We start from the raw sequence: 15,402 nt of genomic DNA, 5'->3' as shown, positions 1-15,402 counted from the left end.
TTCTCAGCTTCAATGGTATTTTCTTATCTAATGTCACTCCACTCACTTCTCTCCATTTTTTGCCATACATCTTTTACTCTTTGTCTAACGGCTTTTTCTGTCCCTCCTTCATCATCCCAGGCATTTAAACTATCTTGTCTGCTTCAATCTTCTGCCGTCCTGTGATGTTACATTGATTTCCTCATAGCCATCTCTGCTGCTTATCATTACCTTTGTCTTTTGTGTGTTCACTTCCATTCCCTCACTCTCCAGGTTACCTTTCCATATAAAATATTTTTCCTGTAGTTCCTCCTCCGTATCTGCAATAATGACTAGGTCATCAGCGAACAGCAATTCCCACCAGTCATCATTATCTCTTACGTCCATCGTTATTGTGTCTAACACTGTAAGAAAGGGAAAAGGGTTCAGAGCTGATCCTTGATGGAGTCCTACTTCAACTGGGAATAATTCAGTTTCCCCATAATTTGTCTGCACTGCTGTTTTTTATCCTTTATACATCATTTTCACCAATCTTATCATCTTTTCCGGCGCTCCTCTCTTTCTTAAGCTCCAGTACAAAACTTCTCTAGGAACTCTATCGCACGCCTTCTCCAAATACATAAAACACCAATATATCATTTTGATTCCTTCCAGATACTTTTCCTGTGTCTGCTTTGCAATAAATGCTGCATCTACAGTACTCAACCCCCTCATGAATCCGAATTGGTGGTTGTGAATTCTTACCGTCTCTCTCAGTCTGTCTTCTATCACTCAAGAATTTTCATGATGTGCTCCAACACCTCTGTAGTTCTCACAACTCGATACATCTCCCTTCTTATACAAATTTACCATTTTATTTTCCTTCCAATTTTCAGGTATTTTCTCTGTTTTCCATATATTTTCTAACAATAAGAACGTCCACTTCATGGCCACTTTCTCTCAGTGATTTAATAATTTCCGTATGGTCACCGAATCTCATTAAAGACATTGACAGACTGGAAAAAGTACAACGGCGAGCCACAAAACTGATTCCAAATATAAAAAATAAATCATACGAAAATCGACTTAAGCACACGAATCTGTTTTCCCTAAAAAAGCGTAGACTCAGAGGTGACTTGATACAGGTCTTTAAGATTTTAAAGGGAATTGACAACATCAAAAGTGACAAAATTTTCACATTGAATGAGAATCAGACAAGAAACAATGGTCTCAAACTGTCCGGAAATAGATTCAATTTGGAAGTAGGTAGAAACAACTTTGCCAACCGTGTAGTTAATGAATGGAATAAACTTCCTGCACAGGTAGTGCAATGTAGTTCAGTTCGAAGCTTTAAGAATCATTTAGATAAATACCTAAGTAAGATGCTGTAATGATTATGATTTATGTTATATTTTTTGTTTTTGTCTGATTTTCATTTATTATTAGTTATATGTCAATTTATTATCATTTACTATTTACCTGTTTGTTTATTATTTTAACTATACCTATGCATTTATTTATGTATTTTATTTGTTATTTACATTATTATTTTTAATTTTTTTTTTTTTTTTTTTTTTTTTTTTTTTTGTGCATCCGACCTAGATATGGATCCAAAGGTCTCCTGTCGGCATGCTCCGCCTTTGTAATCCTTTGCAATTTCTATTGTTACTTCAGATTTTCCTCCTGCCTTGTTATACTTTCCCTCCTTCATGGCTTTATCCAAATGCAATAGAAAAACTTATTGATAAAATTTAAGTAAATTTTATTTCTACTGCAAGTATCTTGTTTATAATAATTATACTTAAAAATCTAGATAACTTGTTACTGTTATTGAAAGCAATAGAGGGAGGTTGTGGTTGTATATAACGAAAGTATTAGCATTGGTATTGATAATTAATAGATAATATCTTCTATAAGGGGGTCACCTATTTCCTGTTTCATAGAGACGCCACTAAGGTGAAATAAAAGTAAAAGGTTTAACCAAATTAGTTGTAATACTTAAAGAATATAGATAATCTAATGTTAACCGAAGCAAAGCCGGCTAAATACGTCAATACTCGTAGCGAAGGCGAATAGCATTTCTTATCATTCTTGATTTTCACATATCTTCTGCCTGTCGCCACGTGATTTTATTCAACCGGGAGGGAGGGAGGGGACACTTGGCATATACTTAAACAAATACATACCAAACATAGCAGACATGTTGACTGACAATACAAGAACGTTTGGGTATTTCATTTAGCAAATGCGACGTTTGGTGGACGGTAGTGACATGTCATCAGAAATGTTCTTTGGGAGTGTTGTAGGTGCTCGCAGGGGCGCGCGGGATGAAAGTATTACATCGAGCTCAGGTGTTCTCCCAAGTTGGACGGAAATGGGGAAGCCCATAATCCTTGTCCTTCACACACGCAGTACAGTACAGTACACACGCGCGAACACAAGAACGCATTCATACGCATCAACAAAAACGTGGTCGAAACGTAGACTAATGACAAACATATAAATTATTTTTATCAGTACATGGATAAGATCATGATAAAAACACAATGCCTTATCCACCCTACACTGGAATATGCAGCAATGGTTTGATTCATGCACAAGATGGACTGTATAAATGAGAGTATACGTTTGTCGTGAATTTATACTGGATTAAGTCAAATGGTTAAGCATAGAGCAGAGTTTCTCAAGCAGAGTTCCCCGGAACCCTAAGGTTCCGCAAAATGTCCCTAAGGGTTCCGCGAGAACAAGTGAGATAAGCTAATGCACTTTTGATTTTTTATTTAATTAAACACGCACGACATATTCTTGGTTATTGTAATAATGTAATATAGACATCATTCTATCTAACCTATTATTACGATAAAAATAAAATAAGAAAGATATGGTATATGTTTTTTTTTTCTTTTTTTTTTCTTTTTTTTTGCGCAAGGGTTCCCTGAGACATGCAATTTATTTTAAAGGTTACGCAAGGGTAAAAAGGTTGAGAAACGCTGGTATAGAGAGACGGAGACAGGGAGGGGGTGAGAGAAAGTAAAGGTGAGAGGGGGAGAGAAAATGAGAGAGTGAGGGAGGGTGAAAGAGTGAGAGGGAAAGGTGGGTTAGAGGGTAAGGGAGAGAGAGACGAGAGAAAGGGGGACGAGAGGGAAAGGGAGAGAGGTAGATAAATGAGAGGGAGATAGGGGCGAATGAGAGAGGTGAGGGAAAAGGAGAAAGATGGGAAGAAGGTGGGGACAAAGAGAAAGACACAGAGAGAAGGCTTGGTCAACTAACCACAGGAAACTAACAGAAATGCCACATACAACAATACTGCTATAAAACCCTTGAACGACTTACTGTATTAAAATTTCATCTATTTATTTTCATTTATTTGTTTAATCAATTATCCGTCTACAATGTCCATGATATATAACTTTTACTGTCATACATATTGTCAAGTTCGAGCCCATGACGTCCCTGTACTGTCCCAACGGGATTTCCCATTGCGCCACTTAGTCTTTCGTGGTCGTTTCCAACTGTTTACAATTAATGTGATAAGAATAAAGTCTCAGAGAAGAGTCATCCACAGGATGTATTTAATTTGGTGTGTACTTTATTCATATTATCTGTGTTGTATTAATACAAATAAGTATAATTGCATTTTACATGTGAAAATTGAAATTAATATGTGGTCAACGCCATCACAGACAAAATCCCAGTCTAAAACGACACGTGTTAATTGGAGCCAAATATCGTTTTTTTTTTAATCTATGTATCATAATTTTTCTCCCAAATATTCATCACATATCTTATTAACTTAATTTCCGCAAACGAATAAAGCGGAAAAAATAAGTATCACTCCCTGAGAAATTATAACCAAAAAATCGCAAACGAGATTCTTCCTGTCAATCACTATCTCAAGCGCAGCAATATCACCCACGACACTAACGCCATCCTGGGTGTAGTCGATTATATGTTTACCGGTATATATTTTTTGTCACGCGTGTTTTTAATGGTTTAGCTCCACCCCTCTATGCAAATTTTATTACCTCACCACCCTTCTCTTTGAAACAAAGATATATCTTCTTAGAATTATTATTATTGTTACAATATTATATTTTTGGTTTGGACCTCTATCTCCCCCGACAAGAAGTTCCTCTGTATATGCTTCCGTGCATGCATTGTGTGTGTGTGTGTGTGTGTGTGTGTGTGTGTGTGTGTGTGTGTGTGTGTGTGTGTGTGTGTGTGTGTGTGTGTGTGTGTGTGTGTGTGTGTGTGTGTGTGTGTGTGTGTGTGTGGGTGTGGGTGTGTGGGTGGGTGCGTGCGTTTCTCTCGATCAATAAGAGTTTGGTAGGAAATATACTTATCTCTCAAAATAAAAATTATAATAATAATAATAATACATACATACATATACCAAGGCTTTTTTCCCTTACAAGGGAGGTAGCCAAAAAAGTAAAAGGCATAAAATCATTCCCACCCATTCCATCCCTGAATACACTCCACACCCTTCCACCCTCCCTCTTATCTTAGCACCTCCTGGATGACGGGTCATCCCTGCACCTTGTCCACTGCCCTGGGTTAGAAGCAGTGTCGCCAGACACAGCACATCCACAGTAAGGCCGCTTCATTAAATCGGTGACCCCCCTTCTCCGTCCCTCCATGCATAAAAGGAGAAGACGGGGAGAAATCCCTTCGGGCTGCGTCAAAATTTACTCACACATACCTCACCTCCCATCCCCCCGCCCATTCCACCTCATGCATCACAACATCATCCATATACAACCATTCTCCATTCACCCCTGTCTTCTGTCCTCTCCCGTCCTTCCTCAACAGACATTCCCCTCTTCCCCAAAGCCCCCTTCACCCCATCCATCCACCTCATCCTGGGACGTCCCCTCATGTTCACTCCCTCCACATCTGCCTTCCATACCTCTTTTACTAGTCTTTCTTCACTCATTCTTTCCATGTGTCCAAACCATCCTAATACTCTTTCATCAACCCTATCTCCCAACCCCCTTTCCACCCCTGTTCTCCTCCTCACCTCCTCATTTCTCACTCTATCTAGCCTAGTAACCCCTATCATACTTCTCAGACACCTCATCTCAAACACATTCAAACTCCTTCTCTCTTCCTCTCTTATGTTCCATGTTTCTGCCCCATACAGTGCTGTTGACACAATCACTCCTTCATACAGTCTCCTCTTAGCATCCATTCCCAAATGTCTATTCCTCATTACACTTTTTAATCCACCAAGGCTTTTACTCGCTTCTCACAATCTACATTCTACCTCCACCTTCACTCCACCTTTTCCTAATAATAATAATAATAATAATAATAATAATAATAATAATAATAATAATAATAATAATAATAATAATAATAATAATAATAATAATAATAATAATAATGATAATAATAATGATAATAATAATAATAATAATAATAATGATAATAATAATAATGATAATAATAATGATAATAATAATAATTGATAATAATAATAATATAATAATAATAATAATAATAATAATAATAATAATAATAATAATAATAATAATAATAATAATAATGATAATGATAATAATAATGTATAAATTAAATAATCACAATAAAATATGTAAGCCCGCTAAGTGTTCGGTGTGATTCATCCTTCTACATCCCTTTGCTTTTGACCTCTTGTGTGCGCGTGTATTTACCTAATTGTAGAATACAGCGAAGGAGCAACGTTCGTTGGGTCCCGTCTCCTATTCTCTTTCGCTACACACACACACACACACACACACACACACACACACACACACACACACATATATATATATATATATATATATATATATACATATATATGTATATATATGTACATATATATGTATGTATGTATGTATATATGTATATATATATACATATATACATATATATGTATATATATATATATATATATATATATATATAGAGTATATTCATTTGTACAAAATTAATCACGAAGAACCCACAGTCGGAATAAAAAGAAACTTAGAAGCAAGTATAACTTCAATATTTCTGCTAATAGCTATAGCCCTCTTCAGGGAAAGTACAGGTTACATGAAATGATAGACATAAATATAATTCCCTTTCTATTCACATCTTAATTGTATGTATGTCTATCATTTCATGTAACTTGTACTTTCCTGAAGAGGGCTATAGCTATTAGTCGAAATATAGAATTTATACTTTCCTCTAAGTTTCCTTTTATTCCGACTGTGGGTTCTTCGTGATTATACATACATACATACATACATATATATATATATATATATATATATATACATATATATATATATATATATGTATGTATGTATATATATATCATACCTAGACTCAAATTCTTGTAGAGTTCCAACTTAATTTACATCCTTCATTTCCAATTGTCATATTTAGATTTTAATTCATGTATTTTTTTTAGCTTGGGCTATATCACTTTCTAAGTTATTCCACATATTTATACATCTATATGGAAAATTGTATTTCTTTATATCTTTTCGACATGTGATCTTTCTTAATTTACTCCCATTATCTCTTGAAGTCCTCCCATCTTTAATCAGGAGATATCTTCTGCCAATGCAATCTGTCTCCTTTAGTGACCTGAACGCTAATCATATCACCTCTTTCTCTTCTGTCTTTCAAAGTTGGTAAACTCAGTACTTTTAGTCTCTCCTCATATGGTTTGTCTGCCAGGCTGGGGACCAGTTTGGTTGCTGCCCTCTGTATTCTCTCGCTCTTGCTTACATCCTTCACTCTGTGAGGACCATACTACTAATGCATATTCTAGTCTTAGACGGATCAAGGTTTCGATGAGTTTTTTCATCATCCCTTCATCCATATAGTGAAACAACACCACTTTGATCTTTCGTAGTAGTCCCTATGTCTCCCACAGTCCTACTGGTATGTCTGTCAAGTAACAGATTGTCTTTTACCAAGACTCCCAAATCTTTCTCCCCTTTTGCTTTTGTAATGCGTTCACTTCCCAAGGAATAGTTAAATAACGGCCTTTTGCCACTATTGCCTATTTCCAGTACTTTGAATTTTTATATGGAAATTAATTTCCCATTTTTGGCTCCATGCAAAAATAGTGTCTTGGTAATTTTGCAATAATCTACATCCTCCTTATTTTTCGCTCTTCTCGTGATTTTTGTGTCATCTGCAAACATGTTGGCATAGCTTGTTGTTCCTTCCATCTTGTCATTGACATAGTCAAGAAACATTCATTATTAGTGCAAGCACGGAACCTTGTGGAACTCCACTCGTTACTGCTCTCCATCTTGACATATTGTCCTTTACTGCTGTCCTCACGTATCTTTCCTTAAAAAAAAAAAAAAAAAAAAAAAATCCATTCTAGTAGTTTGCCTCTTAGTCCTCCAACATGTATGTGTCCCTTCCACACTGTCCTTACTGCTGCAATAACATCTTTCATTTTCTCTATAGGATCTACAATTTAAATGGTATCCTATTCCAGTTCATATAAACTTTACAAGTCTTACAGAGTTACACATTGCCTATCTAGTTTATTTGGTAATAATAAAGAAAAATATTCAAATGAAAAAGCATTTAGTTTGTTATCAAAATAATGAAATTCTGCTAGAACAGACAAAAATGTTTAGCTTCTAAAATGTTAAAAGAAGAAATTATTAAGTTCATATTAAAATGATGGATGACATATTGCAAACAAGAAAATATTTAATTCAAATTACCTGCGGCTCCAAAGAAGAAAATCATTGTTAAAGGGATAACAAAGAATGAAAATCTGGCGACGACGCTGTAATAGGTGGCTTGAGGGAAAGCCGACGAGGTCCTGTGGGCGTTCAGTTTCCGGCCGCCTTCCAGGCCGGACAAGGCGCAGTTATCTGCCTTTCTTGCCATTAGCCTTATCCGGTGCCCTTTGTCTTGTTAGCGACTCTGATAATACAGAATTACCAAGGAGGTCATGACGCTTACGTAAGTCTAGGAGGGTAGATGTTGGTGTGTATCAGCGTCTGTCGTTGTCCAGCTGAGTGGCAAATCGACCTAACTCACTCAAGAAAATTCCTCGAGGTTTATCAAACAGTTTAGTTCCATGTAATCGTAATATCTTTAATTTGTAATCCCAACTCGTTACTAGAGGGTCCTTCTCCTCAGCAGGACGTTCGGGTTTCCTGTCACATCGAAGGAGACAAAAACATCAACTTTGACGCTGGCACGAATGTCCTGCCTGTAAGGACACCAGCGGATCAGTTGGTTAAATAATAAGAATAACATCCAGAATAAATTGCAACAGAATGCAAAATTAAACAAATGAAGTTTACAGCAGTGTCAAACTAAAAGAAAAATATGGTCTCCGCCCACACTCTCTGGGTTTGAGTCAATAAACTGTGCTGCCGGTCAGCGAGAAGATAATAAAATATCCTTCATTCACTGGTGTTTCACATTTTAAGCATATTTCAGTTATTTTAGTACTTATCTTATCAATATATATTTTTTGCAATACCTTTGTTGTGGCAATGTGCGAGCTACAGCCTCATTTGATAATTATATTTTCAGTTCTATTCTACAGGACATAATTGTGTGGAAGACATGAAAATTCATCCATAAAAACTTTCGGCAGTTAGAATCACTTCTAGTGTCTGTTTTTTATTTTCATATTCTAAAAGTATTATCAAATCTATCAATGGAAATTTTTATGTCTTAAAAATACCATATTTTTAGTCGATTTTCCTATGAATTATTTTTTATATTTGAAATCAATTTTGTGGCTTGCTGTTGTACTTTTCCAATCTGTCAGTGTCTTTAATGAGATTCGGTGACCATACGGAAACAGAATATTCCAAATGTGGACGAACTAACGATTTATATAGCTTGTTAATGAGAGATGGAATTTTGAAGTCAAAAGATCGCGCAATCAGTCTTAGAAACTTATTTGCTTTCTCAGATGCTGAAATACACTGCTTAGATTATTTGAGATCGTTACTGATAATTACGCCGAGATCCTTTTCACTATCCACTTTTCTTAACGAATTTCCAAATAACTTGTAATTGTACTTATTGTTATTTCTACCTATGTGCATAACCTTGCATTTACTTGTGTTAAATCTTATTAGACACTTTTCAGACCATTGCTGTAATTTATCTAAATATTTTTGAATATCTAATTGATTTAAGTGATCATTTGCCTTCCGCACAGTTTTATATCATTAGCAAATTTGGAGACAATAGATTTTAGTCCGTGGTCTATATCATTTATATATACTATGAATAGAAGTGGCCCAAGAATGGAACCCTGAGGAACTACACTCGTAACATTTTTCCATCTGGAAGTTTTGCCATTTAAAACAACTCTCTGTTTTCGATCATTCAACTAATTTCTAGTCCAACTTAATAGGCTACCACTTACTCCGTGCGAAGCACTGACGCTAATTTAATAAGTAGCCTTTCGTAGGGGACGGTATCAAAAGCTTTTGCAAAATCTAGATATAGTATATCTATATTGTGTCTTTTGTCATAATTCGAGATGACTGTGTTGTAGAATTCGAGTAAGTTAGTCACGCAAGAACGTTTCCGTCTGAATCCATGCTGGCTATCATTTATCAAACAGTTACTTTATAAATGATGTTTGATAGCATCTCTGATGATAGTTTCCATAATTTTTCCTATGATTGAAGTCAAGCTTATAGGCCTGTAGTTATTTGGTTTCTTTATGTCACCTTTTTTGAATATGGGAGTAACTTTAGCTAGCTTCCATTGTCTTGGGACATCTCCGGATACGATAGATTTCTTGAAAATAATTTCTAATGGAACAGCAATCTCATTTTTCATTTCCTTTAAGATTCTTGGATGCCAACCGTTAAGCCCTGGGTGTTTTATTAACTTTTGAGTTTCTCTATACACTTTTTAATTTTTTCTTTTATTATATTTACCGTAATAAGTTCACCCTAGATTTTTCACAGGTTTCAGTTTGAAGTTCACTTTGAGGTGTTTCGTTTACGAATACTGAGCTAGAATAGTTGTTTAAAATATCACACATTCCTTCATTTGAATATTCAAGTTGACCGTCAGCAGATAATAGTGGGCCAATATGATTCTCTTTAAATTTATCAGCTATATTCATTTCGTATTGTCGTTTTCGTTTTTACTGCAATTTATAAATATTTTTTTTATTATACATAACTTTGATAGTCATTAGGTGAACCCGAGCACTTGTATTTCTTATAAGCCTCTCTTTTTAGCAATGCGTTTTTCAGTTTCTTTGTCGAGCCATTTTGGGCGAGCCTGATTTGGGGGGCGTCTGTCCTTAAACGGGATGTAAGTATGAATCATCTTCGTAAGCGTATTTTGAAATATTTCCCACATCTGATCCAATATCTATATATCTTGATCTGATCTACAAGTCTTTCGTATAATTTTACCAACCGATCTGTAAGCTGAAGCTCCTGACGTAGTCCTATGAACTGAGCCTTACTAAAATCGGGTATTTTAGATACACAAGTATCTATTCTAAACATTTTAGCAGTTTGAATATAAGTTGTGATCGCTATTTGCAATAGTTTCACCAACTTCTACATCGGTTATCATGCTTTCACGGCTAGTGATCAATAGATCGAGTAAGTTTCCATGTCTTGTGGGCTCTTTTACATGTCGAACTAAATAATTATCACCGAGAAAATCTATCAAGCGACTACCTATATGGCCATGTTCAAGGGTCATACAATCAATGTCAGTAAAATTGAAATCACCTATTTTCAATGAGTCCCGGTTGCAGAAACTAGACTTCTTGAATCAGCAGTTTGGTGTCTGCTAATGATAATGTTTTTGGCCTATATATCACACCTACATTTATTTTTTGCCCATTTGTTTGTGTTAATTCTACCCACAAACTATCATATTCATCCTGTTTTACTTTCTCTAAAACACAAACATGGGCATTGCTTTTAACTTACAACAGAACACCCCCACCTTTTTTGTAGTTTCTATCCTGATGAAAGTGTTTAAATCCCGCAATATTGAATTCAGCTTCAAACTCTTTAACATTAAACCATGTTTTAGTTATTCCTATTATATCGAAATTTTCACTTTTGACATACGCCTGTATTTCTTGGAATTTATTCCTAGTACTACGAGCATAGTACATGGTATTAAGAAACTCGTGATTGTTTCTTTTTGACACGTTTTGCATTTCAACGTCATGCCTTACATTAAAATTTTGTACTTTATTGACACCTTGCTCTATATTGACATTTGGTCTTTAATTGACATTCAGTGCCTCATAGACATTTGCCCCATCACGGACATCTGGCCCCTCACGGTCATCCGATCTCTTATGTATACTTTGCCCCCCTACGTCACCGCGTTCCACACCGGCCACCCGTCGTTCACTGGCATGCTGTCCGGCATCCCTTCCTAAAATGATATTCTGTCCTCCACTGACATATCCTACCGTGATATTTTGTCCTCCACTATCATTATATACCATCGTTATATTTTGTCCTCCACTATCATTATATCCCATCGTGATATTTTGTCCTACACTATTATTACATCCCATTTTGATCGTTTGTCCTTTGACATTACATCCTAATGTAATATTTCGTCCTTTACCGACATTATATCCTAAAATTATATTTTGTCCTACACTGACATACTGCTCTACATTATTGCTATACCATACTCTGTTTTCCCCAGTACACTCTATTTCCCCTTCCCTTTGATTTTCTACCCCCAAAAAGGAACTAGTTCATTACAAACTCCCACAATTAGGTTTGTAAGAACATCTTTGCCTCTGCGAGTAAGATGGATCCCATCAGAAGCATAAAGGTTATGACGCCTGGTAAAGAGATACTAAGGATCAAGAAAGTGGTATCCTAGTTGCGTGCACAATTGTGATATCCTCTCATTGATCCCTATGGCTCTGTTCCAACACGAACCAGCGTAGATCCTCGGAAGGATCCCACAGATTATGTGACTGCTCCCATGTTCCTTCTCTCTCCTGAAGAAGACATTGTAATTCCGAACAAGTTCCTCTGATCTCACCCTACCCACATCGTTACTTCCGTATGAACAATCGTAACCGTGTTCGTCCGCCATTGCTTCCTGATGGTCTGGGTACAATCGGCGATCCCACGGCCCGGTTGACATACAAGCTTGCAACGTCGTTTAGTCTTCCGCTGCAGGATGCCGTCATAGCCTCGGATCATGGAGTCCCCCACCACCAAGCACTCCTAAATTTCAGCCACCTCATCCCCCAGCAGAGCAAAACGATTGGCTAGAGTCAGCGGCTGCTCAGCAGGGCACCTGCTTACCGAACGCAGCATTAATGAAGGACAGATATAGTACAAAAGTATCATCAGTACTCTATGAGTATAGATTTTACTCGAACAAACACAAATGAAGTGTTGCTTCGGTTCTAAACCATGATATCATGCGGTGAATGTGAATGTCACAGTACGAGATAACTATTACACGTCTCAGTGTAAGTTTGCTCACATGATGTTGAATTATTTTTCTTTACTAAGATACGACTACCCTAGTCTTCGATTGGACCTACGACAAAAGGGTAAACTACAACAATTTGTCTGTTGTTTTTACGTGAAATTTAGATTTAAAAAATAATTTGTTTTTATGAGAACATTGTACATATTTACAGTGTTTTCATATAGTCGGTCACCCAATGTTACGCAGTCGTCACAAGCCTTGCTACGTTTTGTCTTGCGATACAAATTCTCCAAACTGAGGGGCGGGGAGCAGCCACAACATCTTGACGCCCCCCGCCCCCGAACGCCTGCCTCTGGACGCCCGAGGAATGTAACACTGTGTCCTCTTATTTATTACACAACGTGTCTTCTCCTTGTTCAATATTTTCCTTCGAAAAAATGTCCCTTTACCACTCGTTCCTCTATTTTTTCCCCCCCAAGTGATTTTATCAGATGATTTCTTCGAGTGTTTTAGTCATTGTCCTCCCTTCGTTAGAAAGTTCAGTTGTGCTGAGGGTGTAGATGAGTTGCTGTGTTCTACTGTTCTACTGGCAAGATGACAGTAGGAAATGTTTAATCCTTACCATTTACAAATTACCTTCTTAATTATAGTAACAATCATTCCTGATGCGGATTTATTATTATATGTTGTTTTTATTCGAAGTCACGGTAAAAGTGGCATCATTGTAAATCTTCTCAGAAAGGTGTTTTTTTTTTTTTTCGTCTTACGGAAACGCGATTTTTATTTTTTCAGTAATTTCCTGTTTTTATTTTAGCTACAAGTAATCATTTATACTTTCTACTCTGCTTTCACATTATTATTTTCTTTTTCTTTTGAGATTATGACCCCAGACCTGTTTTTTTTTTTTTTCTTTTTTTAGTAAGAGAAGATTCCCAGTTGCCAAGCAACGGAGATAGCAGTGTCACAGTCCTAACTTCTTATCATTTGTAATCAGTAACGTAAGCAATGGGAGTGCCGTCCACAGTCCCATTTCCCACTTTGGCTCTTGCATACCAAGTTGTACTGCACACAATACTAAATATGTCCACTAAGCACTTATTTAGCTTTAACTGTATTTAATTGCACCACTTCTACATCGACAGGCATAACACTATGACTGTTTTTCTTTTGTATGGCTGATTGGTGAGTACTTCAAACCATAACACCACTTGATTGAACTACTGCGCAATTGATTGAGAATATCGAATTCTTCACGCCACAAACACTGTAGTCCCTCTATTATATTCCTCAAAACGTATTACGGTCCATCAAAAGTTGAATTGATAAATTAAAAACAAATTAATGCATCACAATGAACTGACACTGAAAAAATGTGGTGTTAAGAGAGAGAAAGGCATACGATCCAGGTTCGAAAACACCGCGTTTGCTACTGAGTGTACGTCTTCTACTGTGACCGTACACACAAGCTGTTATCTTTGTCGTTGACGTGGGGATGGTATTTCCTGAGCTTCGTAAATATCATATATAATATATATATATATATATATATATATATATATATATATATATATATATATATATATATATATATATATATATATATATATATATTCCAACACGTGATCCAAGACCATGGTGAAATCATGGTGAATCACACACACACACACACACACATACATATATATATATATATATATATATATATATATATATATATATATATATATATATATGTGTGTGTGTGTGTGTGTGTGTGTGGTGTGTGTGTGTGTGTGTATTCACTTTGTCTTTGGATCACGTGTTGGACCCGTGATCGACAGCTATTTCCCTCCAGGAAGAGAGCTCGAGCTCGTAGGTCCGATCTATGGGTAATGCTATGACCTTACACACACACACACACACCCAACTCCCCGCCCACTAGAGTCAGAGTACGACCCGAGGTACAGCGATACAGAAATAATTTCGGCCCTGGGCAGGATTCGAACTGGGTACTAGGAGCACTTCTGCTTCCCATTTCAGCGCTCTACCAACTGTACCACCGAGTCGGTTGTACCACCGAGTCTGTGTGTGTGTGTGTGTGTGTGTGTGTGTGTGTGTGTGTGTGTGTGTGTGTGTGTGTGTGTGTGTGTGTGTGTGTGTGTGTGTGTGTGTGTGTGTGTGTGTGTGTGTGTGTGTGTGTGTGTGATTCACCATGATTTCACCATGGTCTTGGATCACGTGTTGGACTCGTGATCGACAGTTATTAACCTCATGGATGAGAGCTCAGAGCTCGTATGACCGATCTATGGGTAATACTGTGACCTTAAACGCACACACACACCCAACTCCCCGGCCAAGAGAGTTGGAGTAACAACCCACAGCGTAGCGATACTGAAATTATTTCAGCTCTGGGCTGGATTCGATCCCGGACCGCCGAAGTAGCAGACGAGAACTCTAACCACTGCGCCACGAGGTGTGTGTGTGTGTGCGTGGGTATGCATACATATATATGTATATACATACATATATGTATATACATACATATATATATATATATATATATATATATATATATATGATTATATCATATATTTCTGTACGTTACCGTCTGGAGTATTGACTGTATGTTATTGTGGCAAAGTAGCATGCAGTTGATACTTTAGGGTCTATATGGGGCGCCCCTACGGACCAGAGCCACACATCATTTTGTCTGTGATAGAGGAAAACTTTGTACATAGAGAAATGATAACACTTTTATACTACGACTGTCCCTCCGTTATGCTGTCCCCCAACCCTTTGTTACTGTCCTGTACCATTTCTCTGAATATCCATTTCCTTTTTTCGCCTACCTACCCTGTGGTGGGGGAAAAGAATACTGCCACCAAGTAATTCCACTTGGATCGTAAGAGGCGACAACAAAGGGACGGGGGATGGGATTAGGAGTCCTACTACCTGTAGCCCCAAAAGGGGACATCCCTAAAAAAGAAAGTAAAGGGTCTGGGAGTTTTCCAACCAATACCTTAAGGTTTGGGTCTTTTAATGTGCGTG

At 37.0% G+C, this 15,402-nt stretch overlaps 1 protein-coding gene across 1 annotated transcript in view; it reads right to left on the bottom strand.

The window, feature by feature from the left end:
- The window catches only part of LOC143026784 (vascular endothelial growth factor receptor 3-like), a 66,425-nt gene extending 52,596 nt beyond the window's left edge, over positions 1-13,829 (bottom strand). Inside the window, exons 1-2 of the mRNA XM_076187557.1 lie at positions 13,775-13,829; positions 7,665-8,161 (exon numbers count right to left, since the gene is read on the bottom strand). Coding sequence (XP_076043672.1) covers positions 7,665-7,833 — 169 coding nt within the window. The 5' untranslated portion in view covers positions 7,834-8,161; positions 13,775-13,829. The remainder of the gene's footprint in view (positions 1-7,664; positions 8,162-13,774) is intronic.
- Positions 13,830-15,402: the final 1,573 nt, after the last annotated feature.

The sequence above is a fragment of the Oratosquilla oratoria genome, chromosome 7 (assembly GCF_046742065.1).
Source record: "Oratosquilla oratoria isolate Oo_2021 chromosome 7, ASM4674206v1, whole genome shotgun sequence".
Lineage (NCBI taxonomy): Eukaryota > Metazoa > Arthropoda > Malacostraca > Stomatopoda > Squillidae > Oratosquilla > Oratosquilla oratoria.
Note: the sequence above shows the minus strand (reverse complement) of the source record. Positions and strands in the feature narration are given on the sequence as shown.